This window comes from Eriocheir sinensis, chromosome 42, assembly GCF_024679095.1.
Source record: "Eriocheir sinensis breed Jianghai 21 chromosome 42, ASM2467909v1, whole genome shotgun sequence".
NCBI classification, from domain to species: Eukaryota; Metazoa; Arthropoda; class Malacostraca; order Decapoda; family Varunidae; genus Eriocheir; species Eriocheir sinensis.
In genome coordinates, this window is record NC_066550.1 from 9,891,895 (window position 1) to 9,914,054 (window position 22,160).

At 43.1% G+C, this 22,160-nt stretch overlaps 2 protein-coding genes and 1 long non-coding RNA gene across 9 annotated transcripts; 2 read left to right on the forward strand and 1 right to left on the reverse strand.

The window, feature by feature from the left end:
- The first annotated feature begins 775 nt into the window (after positions 1 to 775).
- LOC127009972 (uncharacterized) lies at positions 776 to 3,931 on the forward strand. 3 transcript variants are annotated; one of them, XR_007762671.1, is made up of 4 exons: positions 776 to 1,863; positions 1,963 to 2,259; positions 2,454 to 2,552; positions 2,651 to 3,931. It is a non-coding gene; the product is annotated as an uncharacterized LOC127009972 (long non-coding RNA). The 3 variants fall into 3 exon arrangements; XR_007762670.1 differs by lacking the exon at positions 2,454 to 2,552; XR_007762672.1 differs by lacking the exon at positions 2,454 to 2,552 and having other exon boundaries at positions 776 to 1,764.
- Positions 3,932 to 6,607: 2,676 nt separating this feature from the next.
- LOC127009971 (islet cell autoantigen 1-like) lies at positions 6,608 to 11,922 on the reverse strand. 5 transcript variants are annotated; one of them, XM_050883590.1, is made up of 3 exons: positions 11,859 to 11,922; positions 9,991 to 10,336; positions 6,608 to 9,518 (listed from the first exon to the last, which is right to left on the reverse strand). In XM_050883590.1, the coding sequence occupies exons 2-3, from the start codon at positions 10,219 to 10,221 to the stop codon at positions 8,100 to 8,102; spliced, it is 1,650 nt and encodes a 549-aa protein (XP_050739547.1). In that variant the 5' UTR covers positions 10,222 to 10,336; positions 11,859 to 11,922; the 3' UTR covers positions 6,608 to 8,099. The 5 variants fall into 5 exon arrangements, with proteins under 5 accessions (XP_050739547.1, XP_050739549.1, XP_050739548.1 ...); XM_050883592.1 differs by having other exon boundaries at positions 11,754 to 11,899; XM_050883591.1 differs by having other exon boundaries at positions 11,762 to 11,893.
- A 1,484-nt stretch (positions 11,923 to 13,406) lies between these two features.
- Positions 13,407 to 19,898, forward strand: LOC127009974 (NADH dehydrogenase [ubiquinone] 1 alpha subcomplex assembly factor 4-like). The gene is made up of 6 exons (XM_050883598.1): positions 13,407 to 13,817; positions 15,282 to 15,441; positions 15,930 to 16,024; positions 16,732 to 16,827; positions 17,363 to 17,489; positions 18,892 to 19,898. Exons 2-6 carry the CDS (start codon positions 15,285 to 15,287, stop codon positions 19,056 to 19,058), a joined length of 642 nt encoding a protein of 213 aa, XP_050739555.1. The 5' UTR covers positions 13,407 to 13,817; positions 15,282 to 15,284; the 3' UTR covers positions 19,059 to 19,898.
- The last annotated feature ends 2,262 nt before the right edge of the window (positions 19,899 to 22,160 follow it).

Below are 22,160 nucleotides of genomic sequence, written 5' to 3' on the forward strand. Positions count from 1 at the left end.
ACTTTATCCAAAATACACATTACACAGGCTTATGCGGAGAAATGTGTGTGTGTGTGTGTGTGTGTGTGTGTGTGTGTGTGTGTGTGTGTGTGTTTAGTGGTGTTAGAATCTATACCTGCATATCACACAACCAGGTAAACACACACACACACACACACACACCTGTTCGCTTCACCTGAGTGGCTAATATTCAATCTCTCCCCAGGTAACTTTTTAATTAGGCCCTGCAAGACAGATTTGAGATGACTCGTTAATTAAGTTCAGGTAACCTCACACCTCCACACCTGCTTCCATTCTTCCACAGGTAAACATTGATGAAAAGAAAATGTTATATAGAATCATTAACATATATATCTTAACCTATTCTTTTCCTTCTCTCTCCTTTCCTTTTCTTTCCTCTTCCTTTTCTACTATTTTTATCTCTCTCTTCACTTTCCTTCCTCTGTTTAGCTTTTTTTTTCCTCTTCTCTTCTCTTCTCTCTTCATTTTCTCCTCTTCTCTCCATTTTCCTTCCTCTGTTTAGCTTTTTTTTATCCTCTTCTCTTCTCTTCTCTCTTCATTTTCTCCTCTTCTCTCCATTTTCCTTCCTGTTTATCTCTTCTCTCTTCATTTTCTCCTCTTCTCTCCATTTTCCTTCCTGTTTATCTCTCCTTTCACTCTTCATTTTCTCCTCTTCTCCATTTTCCTTCCTGTTTATCTCTTCTCTCTTCATTTTCTCCTCTCTCTTCACTTTCCTTCCTCTGTTTAGCTTATTTTCCCTCTTCTCTCCTCTTCATTTTCTCCTCTTCTCTCCATTTTCCTTCCTCTGTTTAGCTCTTCTTTCCCTCTTCTCTTCTCTTCTCTCTTCATTTTCTCCTCTTCTCTCCATTTTCCTTCCTCTGTTTATCTCTTCTTTCCCTCTTCTCTTCTCTTCTCTCTTCATTTTCTCCTCTTCTCTCCATTTTCCTTCCTCTGTTTAGCTCTTCTTTCCCTCTTCTCTTCTCTTCTCTCTTCATTTTCCTTTCTCTGTATAGCTTATTTTCCCTCTTCTCTTCTCTCCTCTCTCCATTTGCTCCTCTTCTCTTCATTTTCCTTCCTGTTTAGCTCTTTTTTCCCTCTTCTCTCTTCATCTTCTCTCCTCTCCTTTAATCTTCACAGTCATCTCCCCCCATCACTCAATGAGACAGCCCATCCCCTTCATCTCCTCTCCCATCACTTTCCCTTTCTCCTCCCCTTCCTTTCACTTTCCTCCACTCTACAAAAATACTTCTCCATTACTTCTTCTATTTTTTTCTTTTTTCCTCCATTTCTCTTCCCTTCTCTCTCTTCTCCAATACTTCTCTTCCCTTTTCTCTTCTTTCTTTTCCTCTCCTCTCCTCCATATCCCTTCCCTTTCCTTTCTTCTCCTCTTCCCATCGCTTCAAAAAAATGCATCTTCCCTTTCTCTCCCTTCCTCCTTTTCCTCCCCTTCTATTACCTCTCCTTTCCTCCCTCTAAATCATCTTCACTCTTGTATATCTTGATGAGAGTGAGATAAAAGATAATGATTGAGAGTGCTTACTTGTTCAGTTCAGATATCTTAATGAGTGAGATAGTGAGAGAGTAAGTGTGAGATGAAGACTGATGTAAAATCTCTCTCTTGACTCACTTGCTCACTCACTCGAAATCTTAATGAGATAAAAAGTTGAATAAAAAATGTTTGTCATTATTTTCTCTCTTTAACCGGTCTGCTGCGATTGGCACGGATTTTGCCTTCACTGGTAGCCTGGTAACATACACTCCCAGGTCTTTCTCTGCCTCTGTGGTGGATAGTGCAGTGTTTCCCATGTGGTATTGGTGTGCTGGATATCCCTTCACTGGTAGCCTGGTAACATACACTCCCAGGTCTTTCTCTGCCTCTGTGGTGAATAGTGCAGTGTTTCCCATGTGGTATTGGTGTGCTGGATATCCCTTCACTGGTAGCCTGGTAACATACACTCCCAGGTCTTTCTCTGCCTCTGTGGTGGATAGTGGAGTGTTTCCCATGTGGTATTGGTGTGCTGGATATCCCTTCACTGGTAGCCTGGTAACATACACTCCCAGGTCTTTTTCTGCCTCTGTGGTGGATAGTGGAGTGTTTCCCATGTGGTATTGGTGTGCTGGATATCCCTTCACTGGTAGCCTGGTAACATACACTCCCAGGTCTTTCTCTGCCTCTGTGGTGGATAGTGCAGTGTTTCCCATGTGGTATTGGTGTGCTGGATATCCCTTCACTGGTAGCCTGGTAACATACACTCCCAGGTCTTTCTCTGCCTCTGTGGTGGATAGTGGAGTGTTTCCCATGTGGTATTGGTGTGCTGGATATCCCTTCACTGGTAGCCTAGTAACACACTCCCAGGTCTTTCTCTGCCTCTGTGGTGGATAGTGCAGTGTTTCCCATGTGGTATTGGTGCTGGATATCCCTTCACTGGTAGCCTGGTAACATACACTCCCAGGTCTTTCTCTGCCTCTGTGGTGGATAGTGGAGTGTTTCCCATGTGGTATTGGTGTGCTGGATATCCCTTCACTGGTAGCCTGGTAACATACACTCCCAGGTCTTTCTCTGCCTCTGTGGTGGATAGTGGAGTGTTTCCCATGTGGTATTGGTGTGCTGGATATCCCTTCACTGGTAGCCTGGTACATACACTCCCAGGTCTTTCTCTGCCTCTGTGGTGGATAGTGCAGTGTTTCCCATGTGGTATTGGTGTGCTGGATATCCCTTCACTGGTAGCCTGGTAACATACACTCCCATGTCTTTCTCTGCCTCTGTGGTGGATAGTGGAGTGTTTCCCATGTGGTATTGGTGTGCTGGATATCCCCTCCCAAGGTGGAGGACTTCACATTTTTCTTCATTGAATTGTAGCAGCCACTTTTTGTTCCATCCCTGTAGCTTGGTGATGTCTTCTTGTAGGAAATCCACAGTCAAGGGGTTAAATTCATGTCTTCTGATACTTTACTCACAATCTCTCCCCTCATTCTATCATTACATCTGGAGTTACCTATATGAAAACAAGTGTAATAATTAATCTTCTCAGCATTCTTTTTAAATTCATGTCTTTATCTTACTGAATATCAAGGGTCGTATTGTAAGGCATTCCATAGCCCAAGAACACATATTTGACAAGGTTTTCATAGGAGTTGAGGGCATTTCCAGGAGTAGTTTTATGACCCCGGTAGTAGTGTGACCCTTCCTCTGTACCGTGAACCTGAAGAAACACTCATTAGAACCCGACTGACCCCCTCTTTGACCTTTAGAAATAGCTGATTTGAGAAGCGAAAATGTCTGATAATACCAATCCAAATCTCTTCATGTCTTTTATTCACTAACTCTCTTCTCTTTCCAACTCTCGTCAACACATGAGAACCTGACTGACCCCCTCTTTGACCTTTAGAAATAGCTGATTTGAGAAGCGAAAATGTCTGATAATACCAATCCAAATCTCTTCATGTCTTTTATTCACTTACTCAATCTCTCTCTTCCCAACTCTCATCAACACATCTATATATACCTTCATAACAACACGAAGAATACTATACCCCTTTCAGTTTTCACATATCAGAACACTACACCTGTTAAGCTCTATTTTAAATCAGTCTTTCCTTAAAAACTGTGTGGCGTAAATTCAAGGTTCGCCAAAATGCATTAATCTTGGGAAACGCCGGGGAAAAATATGCATCTTAGTGCAAGTAAATTTATGTAGGGAAATATCTCGGGGAATATCCTTAAGGTCGTAGTGCGAGTCAACTTAAAATAACAAACTTTTTAAATCCTAAGGTCTTTTTTCTCGAGTCTTTGGTGTGTCTAAGTTTCTACAGCATTTATGTCTTTTGTATATATATAATTTTTGTTTATTTTCCCTATAGATAAAACCCTGAAAATTTTGGTCTGTATTCCACACTCACACACTCTCACACACACACACACACACACACAGGAGAGAGGCGAGTTGCTTTGCCCCGTACATAATCATTAGGACATGTTCGTTAATTACTACACATCATTTATAATTAGTACTCACAACAGGGATGAAAATTAATGAACTGAACTGAAATAAAAATAAATGAAATACTGTTGAAATAATGACTGATAAACTTTTTTTTTTTTCATTTTGAGTTGTTTTTTTATACTCGAGGTTCAATTTTTATACTCATTTTCATTTTTTTTTATATGTATTCAAAAAACTATTTATTTACGCTTAGTCTAATCTTTAATCCCTTGATCCAAACCTAATAAGCCTCAATCAAAATTTATTACACTTTCTCCAGTTTTTTTTTAGTCTTTGTCCAAATTCCATACATATCCTTTGTCCAATCTTTAAACCCTTCATTGAAATTATAAGCCCCAAAGTCCAAATTTATTAGCCTTTCTCCATTCCTTATATTCTTGATCCAAATGACATATCTACCCTTTGTTCAATTCTTATTCTCTGGGTCCAAATTCTAAATAATTTCTTAAGATTTTCCAAGTAGTTTTACCTTTTATTTTGTCATCTGAGAAACTGCAATAATGGGGTTTTTGGTTTGTATTTGTTTTGTCCCTCTCTTAAAATCAGTCTTCCCTTAAAAACTGTGAGGCATAAATTCGGCCCCTTCATTCTCTATTAAATTCATATCTCTCATTATCATACTCTTCTCTTCGTAACTCTTATTAACTCCTGTATTCACTTTTACTATATCAGAACACTACACTCTTCGGCCTCTTTTTAAATCACTCTTTCCTTAAAAACTGCACTATCCAAGGAATTTTTGTCGTACTTTGCATTTCATTTGGTAGCTTACAAACTTGTGGTATTGAAAAATCTCCATAGTTTCACCCTGTTTATGAGCACTAATAATGATGAGTACCAATTTCCAAACACCCGTACTCTCTTTAAACCTTTTCTCTCCTTAACAACTGTAGGAATGATAATATATAATCCACCGGGCTAAAATATACACATGTGAGTAATCGAGACTTACACACGACTGGACTTGACAATATACGTATTCACAACGCTTGTAAGATTCGCCGGACTTTTTAAGCGTCGTGTAAATATTTAGCGACAGTGATGTGGCTGATTTGTGTTGTTTTTACCCGTTTTTCAAGGCATGAGGAGTCGGTTTTGTTGATTCTTTATTTAACTTTTTATGATATGAGTTTATAATGTGTCAACTTAACTCTGAAAATCTAACACCTTTTTGCTCTTGATTTCTGGGAGGTTTGAAGGCTAGCAGAATACATAAACAGATGAGGAGTTGATGAAGTAGGAGACAAGACATCAGTTTGTTAATAGAACCAATCTTAACCCTTCCAACTCTGTGAAAATCGAGCACTTTTTCATATCGATTTCTAGGAGGTTTGAAGGCTAGCAGAAAATATAAATGGATGAAGAGTCGATCGAGTATAAGACGAGATATCAGCGTGTTAATAAAACCAATCTTAACCCTTCCAACTCTGTGAAAATCGAGCACTTTTTCATATTGATTTCTGGGAGGTTTGAAGGCTAGCAGAAAATATAAACAAATGAAGAGTCGATCGAGTATAAGACGAGATATCAGCGTGTTAATAAAACCAATCTTAACCCTTCCAACTCTGTGAAAATGAAGCACTTTTCATATTGATTTCTGGGAGGTTTGAAGGCTAGCGGAAAATATAAATAGATGAAGAGTCGATCGAGTATAAGACGAGATATCTGCGCACTAATAAAACCAACTTTAACCTGTCTAAATTATCTCTCCGAAAGATGGAATTAAAAAGCCAAACGAGCCACATGACCGTTGATAAATATTAATACGCCGACTAAAACATCTGGCGTTTGACATGAAAATTCACAATGCTCACTTGAAACAACGCGATGAGTTAATCAGTACAGCAATCACAATCTTGTTCGGCTGTTGAAGATGTCGTTTGAGGGAATGTCTTTGGAATGTTCGGAAACGTTTGGAATGATGATACAAAACAGAAATTACATAATGGATACTCTGTCGATATGAAACCACACACACGCACACACACACACACACTCACAATAATTTTAGAAGATGAAGATGAGGACAAAGACAAAGAAGAAGAAAAACAAGAAGAGAAGGAGGAGAAAGAGAAAAAGAAGAAAAGATGAAAAAAGTATAGAAGAAGAAATGCACACCCACACACACACACACACACACACACACACACACACTCAACGTCCCAAACACTTAACACTAATAAAACTTACAAACAAAATCATTACTATCTCAACAAATACTGCATTCACAAATAATAACAACAACAGTAATAATAATAATCAGAATCACAACTCTATAAGATCAAAAATAATACTGGAAATAATACGAACTTAAAAATGTAAAAATGGATGATGCTATGAAGGTCTGAGATTAGCTTCGGTGCCAGTTCAACAGCCAAACACACAGTCATTAAGCGCACAAACCAAACTACTCTCCTCGATAACCCGTTTTTCTCCTCAATACCAGGTGCTAAAAAGACCTCCGCTGTGATATGCGTAAATTTCATCCTTTTTGCTTCAGTCCCGAACGCTATCCAAGGAATTTTCGATGTTGTATTTTGCGTTTGGTTTGCGAGCTTACAAACTTGTGGCATTGGACTATGAAACTGGGCCTTAGTGTTGTATGTATATATGTATGTATGTGTGTGTGTGTGTTGTGAGTGTTTCCTTCTCCACTGCAATACAAATTCTTTTTTAACACATACAAACATCACTGGAAAATCCGTATAACCCAAACATTTTTCACGTTTAAAATCCACGAAACACACACACAAACACACACATTGGATCACTTTTAAAACACTTAGCACTGTAGTAAAACACTTGGAATGATTCTTAAAACACGGATTATCGAAGAAGAAACAGGAAAATTTGTAGATGAGAAAGGAAGGGAAAAATTTGCTATGACACCCAATGGTTTTAGAAGACAAAGAAGTAGGAAAAAGAAGAAAAAGTAGTGGAAGAAAAAGAAGATGACAATGACGATGAAAGAAGAAGAAGAAAAAGAATAGAAGGGGAAGAAGAAGATGAAAAAGAAATAGAATAAAAAGAGGAACCAAGTTATTTCAAAGGGACAGGTGTGAAAGTGGGCAACGGGAGCACTAATTACTTCTCCAGGTGTGCATGCAATACCTGAGATGGAGAGATAGACACACAGGTAAACACACACCTTTAACGAGCTCCTTGATCTATGACATAGCTCTTAAAAATCAGGAATATTTAATTATGCGGGAGGTTAAAAAATTATCATAGGTTTGTGTGTGTGTGTGTGTGTGTGTGTGTGTGTGTGTGTGTGTGTGTGTGTGTCAGACTAGATGCAATAGAGAGACTGGCCGTGTGTGCGATGCCGTGACTAGTATTGTATAAACTCTATCATTATTTGGCTTATCATTGGTAGTGGTAGGGGTGGTGATGGTGGTGGAAGCAATTTAGTAGTAGTAGTAGTAGTAGTAGTAGTAGTAGTAGTAGTAGTGGTGGTTGTGGTGGTAGTGAGCTGGTTGCTTGCTCTCTGCATAAAAATAATCAACTCAACCCTACTAAAAAAACTAAGAACTACCGGAAATAAAATAACTAAGAACTACCGGAAATAAAATAAATAAAGCAAGAAATGTTAATATAAATGCACAATCAGCAAATGCACTTACTCATAGCAAAAGCAATAGCAGCAGTAGTAGAAGTAATAGTAGTGGAAATAATAGTAATAGCAGCAGCAGTAGAAGTAATAGTAGTGGAAATAATAGCAGTAGTGGTGGTGGTGATCTAACCAAGAAAACACTCCCTTATCAGGTGCACGGCAAGGACCACACTCCCGGCCGCCTCCACACTCCAGCTGTCCACACCTCACCCCCGCCTGGCCCAGGGAAACAAGGACACACCCACAAGGACACGACTGAACTGCCATGCTGAGGGTGTCTTGGGGCGCCTTTGAGACAGGTAGGCAGTGACATCCAGGTGTTAGTCCAGGTGTCATCCTTATGGGGCACCTCAGGAGATGGCAACAGTGGGTGGTGTGAGCAGTGAGTGTGAGGGTGCCGGGAGGGGCGTCCATGCACTAAGGCGTCAACACAAGTGTGGCGGCCACTGTGGCCCGGAAGATCTGACGGAGGCTGCCCCGGCCTAGCACTGCTTGCCCTCGTCGCCGGAGGTGTTGAAGAGGGCGCTGGCGGGGTCACCGAGGGGGTCAATGTCCTGGAACACCTTGTACCAGTCCAGCTTCTGCACCTCATCCTTCAGGCTGGTGGTGTTAGAGGTGGTGGTGTTGGTGGTGGTGGGGCGGCCAGTGGTGGTGGTGGCGGCCAGGGTGGTGGAGGGGCCGGTGGGGGCCTGGCTGGTGGGTGTGGTGGGGGTCTGTGGCCACCCCTGCATGCCAAAGTCCAGAAGCTGTGACGGCAGGAACATGTTCTGTGGGGGCTGGCCGGGCTGTGAGGGCTGCGGGGGGAGGGAGAAGGGGTCCGAGGGGTCTGCGACAGAACCTGAGGCAGCTGCGGCGGCGGCGGCAGAGCTTGCGGCCACTTCTAGGCTGCCAAAGACTGGCAGCGGCTGGCGGACGGGACTCTCAAACAGCTCCCTCAGCAGCTGCTGCGTCTCACTCTCATTGCGCGGCAGCTCAGGCTCAGGGCCCAGGAGGTCCACCAGGGGGGACCGGCCTCCGTTCTCCACCCCCCCTCCCTCACCTCCCCCATCAATGCCGCCCTCACACTCCAGCAGGTTCATGAGGCTGTCAGAGGTCTTGGATTTGGTATCGGCCTTCCTGGCCTTGCCCTTGGCCTTCCTGCCACCCTGCTCCCCCTTCTCCTTCCCTTTCCTGGGCTGGTCGTGGTACTCAGCATTGAAGAACGTCTTCTCGTCGCCGTCCACCTTCTCCCCGTCACCCTCAGCCTCCGCCTCCCCCTCCTCTGCCTCCCCCTCCCCCTGGGCAGCCTCCTCCTCGTCCAGGGGCATGTCGGCCAGCTCCCGGATCACCATGAACTGGTACGGCTGGTGGCCCTTGAAACTGTTGGCTACGTTGTTCATGGTGCGTGCTGCCTTCTCCGAGAAGGCCACCAGGCCGTTCTGGTAAACAATGAGGGCGTGGGAGAACATGTTGCAGCGCGAGGCGGCCAGGAGGTCCACCTTCTGCAGGGACTTGAGCTTCATGCGGTCAAACTTGGCCTTCTTGAGCTTGACGGTGCCCTGCACCTCCCGGAACTTCTCCAGCTGGCTGTGCTGGTCTGGGTTGAAGTCCTGCGACACGTTCTTCATCCACATGAGTGCCCCGCGGTACTCCGTCCTCACCTTCTCCATCTCCGTCACCGTGGCTGCCGTGTCCTCCACCGCACGTGAGTAGAACGTGTCCACTTCCTGGAAGAGCCGCACCAGGGGGTTCCTGAGTGCCACGCGCTGCTGGGCCGTGTAGCTCAGGCTCTTCCCCGTGGCTGCCATCACCTTCCCTGCCCGCGTCCTGTCCTGCTTGCCCTGCTCCTTCAGTAGGCGACCCAGGGCGTTCTCCTCCTGCGCCATCAGGCAGATCTTGTTCTGGTAGTCAGCCAGCAGCACCTACAGGCCAAAGGGGGCGTCATCATCACCATCACACTAAGCCATGGTAGAAAATAATTGAAACTGTGATGAATGATGGAAAAAAGTGTACACTGCAGAGTTTTGAAGTACTCTTGCCACTCAACATGACGATGAGAGATTAAAATGATGAATTTGCATGAAAAATACAAAAAAAGATAGAGAAAGAAGAGGATGATGATAATAAAAATGAAGATAACAATGAACAAGATAAAGATGAAGAAGAACAGATGGAGACAGGGGAGAAAAACAGACAACCACCTCACACCTTGGATTACGCTAAAAATTCAGATGAAAAACAGGAACCACAGAGAAAGAAGACAATAATAATGATAAAAAACAAAACAAAACAAAACAATGACGGGGAAAATGATGAAGAACAAACAGAGGCAAAGAGGAGACTAAAAAAACAACAACAAGAACTAGACTACCCTCTCGCCCTTGTCCCACACACCTGCAAATTCTTGGTGCTGGTTTCAATGGCTTTAAACAGCTCAATCTTGGCATCCAGCTCAGCATCGGACGCCACCACATGCTCGTCCTCCTTCTTCCCAAGCTTTCGAATAACCGCGCTTTTCGTGAACCAAAACTGCTTCTGCACTTTCCCGAGCGTGGTGGTGCTGCTGTTCCTTTGCACCCAGCGGTCGTAGTTTTGACCCGAGTAACTGTGGAGCTGCTGCGTCATGGCTGCGGTGTGGTGTGGGGTGCGGGCGTGGGTGTGTGCCGTGGGTGTGGCGCTAGACGTGGGATGGGTAGGTAGGTGCAGGCAAGGGATGCACTTCACATCGTCGAGAGTGAGCCTGGGGATGAAGGAATGTGAGTTAGTTTGTGTGTTTTGTGTTGTTAGTTCTGAAAATCATCCGTCTTGGCACCATTTATTTTTCATATTATTATTTTATTTTATTTATAATGCCCTGGATATATCATTACCGTAAAATTTATATAATGCAGATATATTAGAATGCTATTTGACTTTTTGTGTTATTTACTTATTTCTTTATTTTTTATTTATTTATTTACTTATTTATTATTTATTTATTTTTGAAGCCCATAATATCAGTAGGTCTCACATGGGGCCTGGCATACAGTGGCTGGAGCAATTTTTTCTAGTAATTCTGACATGCTAATTAATCAGTTTGGCGAGTTTCTGTTTGGACCACTCGCTTCTCTTCTCATAAATTACAGTAAAGATTGGTATTATTGATGAGCTGCTACCCTGTTCCTACTTATAACCACTGCATCAAAACACTCATTGGCGATGATGGTTGAGTCCAGTGGCTTGTAATTAATTGATCGGAACACATAAACGACACACACACACAGACACACACACACCATATATCACAACTAAGTAAACACATACACACACATTCTGACATCCAAGCGCACATGATATCAAAGGTACGCACACAGCTGTCAGGAAGTACACACTGGCATATGGCGCACACACAGAATGGAGCCTAAAGTACACACACAGCATCTGATAAGTGTACACAGACCTCCAAATACGTACACACAGATGGTGGAGACGTACATATGGGAGGTGATAAGGGTACACATGGGATTAGGCCTAACACACACACACACAAACACACAATCTGTCTCATCACCACTCTCTCATCACCAGTCATCACCATGTTAATACCACTTTCATCACCACTTAAACACCACACTCTCTCTCTCTCTCTCTCTCTCTCTCTCTCTCTCTCTCTCCACCAGTCAACACCACTCATCACCAGTCATCACCACTTCAACATCGCTCTCTCATCACCAGTCATCACCACTTAACACCACTTTCTCATTCTCTCATCACCAGTCATCACCACTTCAACATCACTCTCTCATCACCAGTCATCACCACTTAACACCACTCTCTCATTCTCTCATCACCACTTCACCACCACTTTCTATCATCACCAGTCATCACCAATCATCCCCACCTCAACACCAGTCGATCATCACCACTTCAACACCACTCTCTCATCACCACCACCACCACGTCAACCTGTAATCATCACCACTCTCATCACCACCTCAACACCACACACTCATCACCACCACCACCACGTCAACCTGTAATCATCACCACCACCTCAACACCACTCTTTCATCACCACCTCACCACCACAACACCACCACCTGCGTCACCACCACCACCACGTCAACCTGTAATCATCATCACTCCCAGGTATTCCAGGTAACCTTTCCCCCCCACACCTTTGCACCTGTTAATTAGGCCTCCTCCCCCTCCTCCAGGTACGGTAAGGGCAGGTAAGGCCGGGGAATTAAAGGGGAAATTGTGTTTAAAATGGAAATGGTTACCCGCTTGTTGATAAGTGTTAGGTCTCCCCTCTCCCTCCTCCTCTCCCCTTCCCTCTCTCTCCCCTCTCCCCTCCCCTTTCCCTGCATCTCCTTAATAATTCTCTCAATCTTATTCTATTTCATTTATTTTGAGTTTGTTTTTTGCTTATTATAATTATTTGAGGTGTTTTACTAAGTCTCCCTCTCTCTCTCCCCTTCCCCCTCCCCATCCCTCTACCTCTCTCATCTTTTTGTTGTTTACCTGCAACAATAAACTATCAATCAATCAATCATTTTATTTTATCTATTTTGAGTTTGTTTTTGCTTATTATAATTATTTGAGGTGTCTTACTAAGTCTCCCTCTCTCTTTCCCCTTCCCTCTCTCCCCTTCCCCCTCCCCTCCCCATCCCTCTACCTCTCATCTTTATTTTATTTTATCTATTTTGAGTTTGTTTTTGCTTATTATAATTATTTGAGGTGCTTTCTAGGGTTAGGTCTCCCTTTCTCTCCCTCTTCTCTCGATCCTTGGTTTGTTTATATGTATCACGAATATATTTTTGTTTATTATAATTATTTGAGGTATTTCTTTTTCATTACGGTAAATTCATCTTGTCTTCAGGTTGTGTCAAAAGTACTTAAGATCGGACTATTTAACACATACATATTTTGCTACGAAATTAAGATACTAATATAACAACTGCAGTGTATTGTGTGTAGGATATTTCAATCAATCAATCAATCAATCAATTCCTACCATTGTATCTTTTTATTTTCATGGTGCTACTACTACACATTAATGTATAATGTATAATCACACCCTGTGTGGGGGGTTGGGGATGGCTCCTCCCTTCTTCTCCCTTACCTGTTACAATCAATCAATCAATCAATCATAAAGCCGTTACCAGATTCTCGTACTTGGCGTATTGTTTTTGCCGATTTCTGACCAAAAACTCGCACCCACAAAAATAACGATATGCATTTATAATTGTTGTTAAAAATCGGTAATTATTGATGCTCTTTTTTGCAATATATGGGACAGAAACCGGAAAATACAATGTTATGCGTACGGTAATCTGGTAACGTTGGCCGTGACCTCCCTCGGTGAAGACGCGCCATTGCTCCCTTGTTTACATCCATTACACAAAGCCAGTGTTGCCAAGTCCACAGGAAGACCTTTATTTATGCAATTTTCAGACTATGTAGAAAGACAGAAATAAAGAATGGAGTATATTATATCAACCAACTCCTCTACCTTCATAACTTTAGTTCATTCATAACAAACTGACAGATCTCTTGGGTATATATATGTAATAGGAACGGCAGGAACAAAACTGAAAAATTATAGTGCGATATTGTGTTACAGTGAGGAAAGTAAAATAATATAATACCACCATTGAAAAACAGTGTAAATAAGGAGAAGAGAGGACCGAGAGGAAGAGGACACACGAAGCGATACAAAGTGATATACAGGTCAAAAAAAAATAAGCTGACCAGAGTTTAAGTGAAGAAAAGAATATAGGGAAGCAAAGTCACTGGAAGAAAAGAGCAGAAAAACAGAGGTCAGTGCAGGATGAAGTGTTTAGTGTGCACTGTGAATTAATTATGTGAGGTGTAGAGAAGTACCAGGCCCAAAGAAGCGATACAAAGTGATACAGGTCAAAGGAAAAATAAGCTGACCAGAGTTTAAAGTGAAGAAAAGAAAAAAATATATATAGGCAAGCAAGGTTAGTGGAAGAAAAGAGCAGAAAAACAGAGCTCAGTGAAGCGATACAAAGCGGAACAGGTCAAAAGAAGAAGAAGCAGCTGGCAACACTGTGCAAGGCTCGTGTCGGCGCGCTGGGTCAGGTCACGCAGGGCAGGATTTTTTCTGAGTGTCGTCCTGCAGGGCCGGGGCGGGGGGCAGCAGGGGCGGCGACGAGGCCCGTGTCGTGGCCTGGAGGCGCGGGGAGGACGGGGCACAGGTGTCCGCCGCGTGACAGGTGCGTGCCGGTGTGTGTGCCCGGGGGAGGGGCGCGTGTGTCGTAAGTTTCATCAGCTGTGTATGAGTGTGTATAGACCTTACCTCACCCACGCATGCCCCGGCTGACTGGTGCACAGTTGGGATGGTGATCAATGACACTGTTATTTCTTATGGTATTTTACATTATAAGAACACTCAGCTATCCATTGGTTGACATTTTGGTATTACTCTAGAAATACACCCATCTCACAGCAAAGGACATGTTTGTGCTATATGAAGTACTTTATGCACAACACACTTCAATATTGACATTATTCATCCAGATCCAGATTACATATATGGTCTGTGGGGGTATATATCGAGGGATTTATATACGTCATTCACATTTTTAGAGCGTAGCTTAGGTTGTTAGTTTTAGTTTCTTCAGGTTAGTTGATTATGTTAAATGTGAAATGTGACATGATTCGTGGTGCACTGTTGGTTGTAATCACTTGTGGTTAGTGACCCAGTGGGTGTACTTCTGGAATTTTACTGTGAATTTTAAGGGCATTTATTTTTTAAGATATCTATAAGGACACCCAACATATTTGGTGATTGACACTTGCTCTTGAAATCTGAATGTGGATAGGTTACTAATTTAGCGGAAGTGATGATTTGTTGCTATTTCAACAGCAGTGGGCTATTATAAGAACATAGGGAGACTGCAAGAGGCCTAATGGCCTACACTGGGCAGCTCCAATTTCACCCCACTACCACCTGTCATCCTCGCCCATGTAGCTATCAAGTCTACTCTTAAAACAAGCTATCATCCCTGCACTCACTATGTGATTACTGAGTCTATTCCATTCCCCCACCACCCTATTACTAAACCAATGCCTGTCTATTCCCCTCCTAAATCTATACCATACCTACTTTTCTAATTTAAATCCATTACTGTGTGTTCTATCCTGCTGGCTAATTCTTAATAGTACTTTACTTATATCGCCTTTGTTGTAACCCTTGACCCATTTGAATACTTCTATCAGATCTCCCCGCACTCTTCGTCTTTCTAGTGAATGTAAGTTTAGATGTTTCAGCCTATCTTGATATGGGAGAAAATTATCTGTTATGCTGAGGCTGGGTTCTGTTAGTTTAAGATAACTTTGGGTGGCATCGCTTGGGTTTAGTGGTGGCAAGGTCTGACATCATTAATTGGGCTTACTTTTGAACATTCACTGCAACTCTGGCTCTGGAGGGAAGAAACTCACCCCATCACACTGATGGTGGGTCACGTCAGCAGTCAGGCGGGTCTGCCCACCTCAAGGCCTTGTAACGGCTTAAGTGCTTATTTTTTCCTCATGACTGCATATTGTGGGGAAGGTATTGTATTTTAATTGAGCTTTAATGTGTTTCTTAATGTTCTTTGTTTTCTTTTACATGATAGATTTACTTATAAAATGGTGCCTAGTTCTACCTCCATACTCATCCCTGGCCCTCCCCTTAGAGCATGGGCAAGACAGCATCCACACTGGGCCGCCGTGCCACCCGGCCTCTGAAGGAGTTTAACCTGGAGGAGCGTGTGGCCAAGGAGCTGAGGAAAGAGAAACGTTCAGCAGCCCCGCGACACCAGACCACAGCGGCCATCATTGAGGAGGCCATCAGGGGTAAGAAAGACACTTGACTGGCTGGCTTGGGGTGGGCTGGCTAATTTGTACTCATCATCTCAATTAGTACTTGTATCACCAAGAAAATATATATAGTCTTCTGTAAAATTGAACTGAGGCATGAAAATGGAATATTGTCAGAATTAAGAATGTTTATTAAGACTTATTTTAACTACAATTTCTGGACCGGCTCACTTTTTCATTTTCTTTTCCTTTCCAATTGGAGTGGTGTGTATGAACTGGCAAACATACCCTACGTGACTTACCTGCCATTCTTGTTAGTAGCTCATATATTTAATTTATTTTTTCTCTAATCGTCCAACCCCACAAGGGAAAATAAGGACATCAAACAAGGAAAAGAGCAGATAAGAGTTCTGTTTCTCTACTTTCATGCCACTTTTCCTTCTGCTCTCCTTTATCTCTTTCTTATGAGTAAACAGTCTAACAAAATGACCTCTTCCCTGACCTGATCCAACCTTACCTTTCAGATCAACCCAAGGAGGTCAAGCAGAGCCTCGAGGAGAAGGATGACATGCTGCTGGAGCGCCTCAGAAGTGTGTACGTCACCTCTGAGGATGTCACGGTGAGGTCATACGCATGTCTATCTGTATTACCTGGTTGTGATTTATGGGAAAGGAGCGGTTTGTTGGGTCCAGTATCTGTGTCTCAATTGGTCTAACTTTGCCTTAAACTTGTTATTATTAGTGTTTGGACTGGACTAATCTTTATCTAGGGCTCCAGGCTATTCTACAAACTGAATAATCTTTTGGTTTCTGTCGTTGTTTCTCTCTCACCCACCCTTTGTTCATAATTATCTCTGTATCTCACTCTGTTTATCCAATTCTACCTCTATATCTCTCTCACCATGTCTCTCTCTCTCTCTCTCTCTCTCTCTCTCTCTCTCTCTCTCTCTCATATTAATCTTTCTTCTCGTTCGTGTCCTGTTTTCTTTTTCTTCCTTTCCCTCTCTATCTTTCTTTGTATCTTCCTCCTCTTCCCTTTCATCACTAAATCCTTTCTTATGTATTCAGTTCCTTTTCCTGTCATTGTGTTTATTCTCTCGTGTCTGTGTTACTTATTGCTGTCTATTCTTGTGTGTACTGTTCATTTTTCTTTAGTACCTTTTGTTTTTTATATATTCCCATTTCCTATTCATCTTTTTCTCGCTCTGTTCATTCTCTTATTTCTTTTATTCTGTTTCTTCATCACTTAAGTCTTCTCTGTTCATTTTCTTTCTGTTTATTTCTTTTATTCTTTTTCCTTATAACTCTCATCTGCTTTTTCCCACAGCCAGAGCACAAAACCACCACCAGTAACCCAGAACGGCCACTACCTAGAGACAGAACAGTCATGTCAACCCCTGACTACGGGTACTTCGAGCCCAAGGTGAGCGTAGTGAGTGGGAGTATGTGAAGAGGGAGGGAGTGTAAAGGGTTTGTACGGTATGTGAGAGGGAGTGTAGGAGGGGGATATGAGGGAGGAAAGGAGTGGGAGGTGGGTAGGTATGTGAGAGGGAAGGAGTGGGAGTAAGGGAGTGAAAAGGGTATATGAGAAAAGGAGGGAGTGTTGATGGGTTAGAAGGAACAGGTGGATGAAAAAGGTATCAATTAGTTTCTTACACCTCTGCACATCCAAGGAGTCAGTTAAGGGAACAACGAAAACAGTAAAGAAAAATAACATTGCTCATAGAAAACGTAAAACAGAGATGCCTAATCATAATCAGATCAGGTTCAAAGGGTATCTAATCTGTTTACACTGTTGATACTACTTTTCCTTTAATAACATGTACAAAAGTCTCTCTCCCTCTCAACTTATCAATCCCCAACACCCAACACATCCCTTCCCACCAGCCTCCAGCACCCTCACTCTCTCCTCCCTTCCTACTAGTCTCCATCACCCTTACTCTTTCCTCCCTTCCCAGTCTGTGCCATATGGGAAAGTGACTCTGAGGGACGCAATAGAGGTCATCAAACACCACCAGGAGAACCCCAAGCTCTGGACGGCGAAGAAACTTGCAGACGAGTACAGGCTGAGCACGGAGCTGACGGGTGAGTGTGCGAACTGGGTGACTTGTCCTTTATTTTTACAGGAAAGGAAGCAGCTCAAGGGGATAAGGAAAATAAATTAAAATGGCCCAGTAACTGCTGCTCCCTTGAAAGAAAATAGAATAAGTGGCCAAAAGGGAAGTTTGAAAGTTAACCCGGTAGCAGCAACGGGCCAAATTTGTGGCTTTACCGTGTAGCAGCGACGGGCCAAATTTGTGGCTTTACCGTGTAGCAGCGACGGGCCAAATTTGTGCCATGATATAAACCCCCCAAAATAGATGATACATAATCCGATCACAAATGCTTTGATATATATTATGAAATGGTTTGTGCGAGGGATGATTTTTTCTCATTTTTCTCGCTTAGAGGGACCATTAAGAAACATGATCCCCGCTGCTACCGGGTTAACATATGTTTTTTTGTTAGCTTGTACTTGATTTTGTTCACTTTGAGGTAGTACACAAACTATATTCTGGCTGAGTGAGGGTGGACAGTGCAAGAAAGTAGAGGATTGTGATACACTGCCCTTGAGTTGAAATTTAATATGGTTATGGATATGTGATTCAACTTATGTTCCTAACTTTTTATCATCATCTCCCACCTTCCTATCATGATTCAGATTGTGTTTATACCTTTTCAATATAATCTTCCCACATTCCTATGATCACATACCTTTGCATCCCTGATAACACCCCTCACCACCACCTACCCCTCCTTTTACTGCCTCACCTGCACTCCTCCCCCCTAACACCACCCACCACCCTCATATTCCCTCCTTCCACACCACCACCTACCTTCCTTTTACTGCCTCACCTGCACTCCTCCACCCAACACCTCCCACCACCCTCATATCCACTCCTTCCACACCACCACCTACCTTCCTTTTACTGCCTCACCTGCACTCCTCCCCCCTAACACCACCCACCACCCTCATATTCCCTCCTTCCACACCACCACCTACCTTCCTTTTACTGCCTCACCTGCACTCCTCCACCCTAACACCACCCACCACCCTCATATACACTCCTTCCACACCACCCACCTTCCTTTACTGCCTCACCTGCACTCCTCCACCCTAACACCACCCACCACCCTCATATTCCCTCCTTCCACACCACCACCTACCTTCCTTTTACTGCCTCACCTGCACTCCTCCCCCCTAACACCACCCACCACCCTCATATTCCCTCCTTCCACACCACCACCTACCCCTCCTTTTACTGCCTCACCTGCACTCCTCCCCCCAACACCTCCCACCACCCTCATATCCACTCCTTCCACACCACCACCTACCTTCCTTTTACTGCCTCACCCACACTCCTCCTACCACCCTCATATCCACTCCCACACCACTACCTACCCCTGCCTATATTGCCACCCCCCTAACGCCTTCCACCCCCCACAGAGAAAGTCCTACGCTACTTCCGCTTGTTTGAGTTGGTGGTGCCAGCGAACGAGAAGGCCAAGGATGCCACCAGGGCCCTCCTCCACTCCACGCCCCTCATAGCCCACACCATCAAGCAGCTGCCAGCGAGTGAGGGAACAGAGAAGGAGAAGGACAAGAAGAGCTGATGACGATAAGTTTAAGGGGAAATTGAGTCACTGTTAGGATTTTTTTTTTTTTTTCTTTACCTTTTTTCTCTTCTTTTTCCTTCCCTTCCAGATTGTTTACTAGCATTTTTTCATGATTATTATTTGGACATTGAAAAATCTTTGCTTCTTTGTATTATTTCAGTCAAAAATTCTTCCTTATCCATGTAATAAGGACCCAAAACTACATATTAAAGTTTCCTTCCTTATCAAGACATCAGAAATAGAGGAAGGTAGGAGGAAGGAAAAAGGGGAGGAAAGTTAGGGAAGTGGGCAAAGGTGGGTGTGCAGAACGGAGGAAAGGAAGGACCCCACACTGCCCTGGTGAAGGAGGTTGGGAGGGGGAACAGCACAGTCAAGGAGGCGGCGGTGATCAGTGAAGTAGTTGTAGATTTTCTTGCGATTCATGTGCTTAACGAAGGCATTAGTATCAACCATATTTGCCTTGGTATTCATGTTAACTTGTTTTGTTATAATTTGGTCGTGAGTTAACCTGCACATTTTCTTGCGATTCATATACTTAACAAAGGCATTAGTATTTATGTTAACTTGTTTTGTTATAATTTGGTCGTGAGTTAACCTTTACATTGAGTAGCACGAGAAGTACAGTTAGTCTAAAAATAATAGGTAAGAACGCTTGGAGAAAGGCTACCTAAAACACAACATTCTGAACATTTTTTTTATTACATGTATATTTATTACAGTTGTTGTTACTGTTAGTAGTACATACACGTTTGTAAATATGTAAACTAAAAACGAAAGCCAAGAGTGTATCGGTAGTGTAAATATGATGTAATTACCTTTATGACATAACACAGATACTGTCTTGCCTGTCATTTCAGTCCCTTTTCCGACACACACTAATGGCCTGACTGTTCCAGGTGGTGACAAAGAGAGCAATGGGCGGCAATTCCATTCAGCACTTTCGGAATTGTCGCCTCTGTGTGTGTGTGTGTGTGTGTGTGTGGAGGCTGGTGGTGGTGATGATGGTGAGTATTGATGGTGAATAGGGTGAAGGAGGAGGGAGCTGGTGGTGACACAAAACTAGTGATGGTGGTTGTAATGGTTGATGGGAGAAACTGTGTGTGTGCGAGAAGACTGGTGGTGGTGAGTATTGATGGTGATGGAGGTGGAGGGAGTAGGTGGTGATGGTGGTTGTAATGGTTGATGGTAGAAAGTGTGTGTGTGTGTAGGCTGGTGGTGGTGAGTATTGATGATGATGGAGGTGGAGGGAGTAGGTGGTGATGGTGGTTTTAATGGTGAATGGTAGAAAGTGTGTGTGTGTGTAGGCTGGTGGTGGTGAGTATTGATGATGATGGAGGTGGAGGGAGTAGGTGGTGATGGTGGTTGTAATGGTGAATGGTAGGAAGTGTGTGTGTGCGAGAAGGCTGCTGGTAGTGAGTATTGATGGTGATGGTGGTTTTAATAGTTCATGGTGGTAGATGGGTGATGTAGAAAGTGGTGATGATGGTGTTAATGGTTGATGATGGTACTATACTGTATTTCGAGGATGCAATTGGAGTCTAAACTTTAAATCCTTATCACTGGTTGGTCAGTCTCCGGCACCTGTTAGAAACCATCCTATCCACACTACAAACTTTACTGATATCCCCTGTAGCTCATTGATGTTGTGTAATACCTCTCTTCATCAATGTACAAGTCTGTGATAGCGAATTAGAAAAGTTGGAATTAACTAAACTTAAATGAGAGTGAGTCAAAGGCAAGTTATAGATGTCACTAATTTTGTCATGCTATTTTTGTCATGGAAGTATTGACCCATGTTCCCGAGCCACTGCTGTTTATCATCTACAACTAAGCGTAAAATGTGACCTGCCTACCTTTCTACATTGTCTTATAATCTAGTATCATCATATTCAAGAAAAAAAATTGTCATGTGTACTTTAAATTAACTCAGTGTAACAATATATTTTAGAACGCTTACTCTTTGACTTGTACTCGCATATCAGTTTAAATTTAGTCAATATTAACTTTTCTCAACACAGTCCTGGTCCACTGATGAAGAAACTAAGCTTTACACAACACCGGTGAGGTACAGAGGACAGAAACAAAACCTTTACTGTGGAGGCTATTTCATACGACACCAATGTCCAAGCAGCAGTAAGGTTTTGAAAGTAGTTTAGACTCCACTTACAAGCTAGGAATAGACAGTAAATAGCAGAAGACAGATATGGGGAAGAATATGGTGAGTAACATTGGATTTCATGATAATGGGACTGATGGTGATAGTGACGACAGGGTATAGTGAGTACTTGTAAAAGATACAGGAAGATAATGGTGTTGACAGTAATGGGTTGTTGGCAGTATAGCAATGGCACGGCAAAGTGGTAAGGTAACAAGGTATGGGAGTACAGGCATTGAAGTTTGAAGGCAGAGGCAGTAACACACCTTTACCTCCTGAATAACACACCGTAATTATAGTCCCCGTTCACTTAGTTGGTCCAGAAGCCACGTCCCCTCCCTCACCCTCCCTTCACAGTAATATTGACTCTTAACTCCACCCTCTTCTCACTCCTAACTCAACCCTCCTCACGCCTAACTCTACCAGCGTTCCCAGATTATCGTACTCCGAGCATCGTATTTTTTCGGTTTCCCCACAACTATTGCAAAAGGAAGACACCAGTAATTGACCATTTCATCGATAACTATAAATAAATCTAACTATTGAGGTGGAGGGGACAGTTTTGGGGTCGGAAATCGGGAAATATAAGAGGCTGAGCACAACAATCTGGCAACACTGAACTCCATCCTCCTCTCACCCAACCAATCACCTCCCACGGCTATGGCAGAGGGGTCGGGGCTTCTGGGCCAGGTTAGTGTATGGTGACTGCAGGACGTAACAGAATCGAAGCACAGGGCAAACACTGTTCAAATTAACTTCATATCAGCTGCAAATAAGTCCTTTTACCTCCCCATTGAATATCTTTGGCCAGTTCACAAGCAAGACACACCCCTTGCTAACTCAAGCTGTGATTTTGTAAGCTGGGAAAGGTTAAGAGCCAGTTCCACAGTTGAGATTCGTAAGCTTCCAAACCGAATACTGAAGACGATGAAATTTTTTTTGTC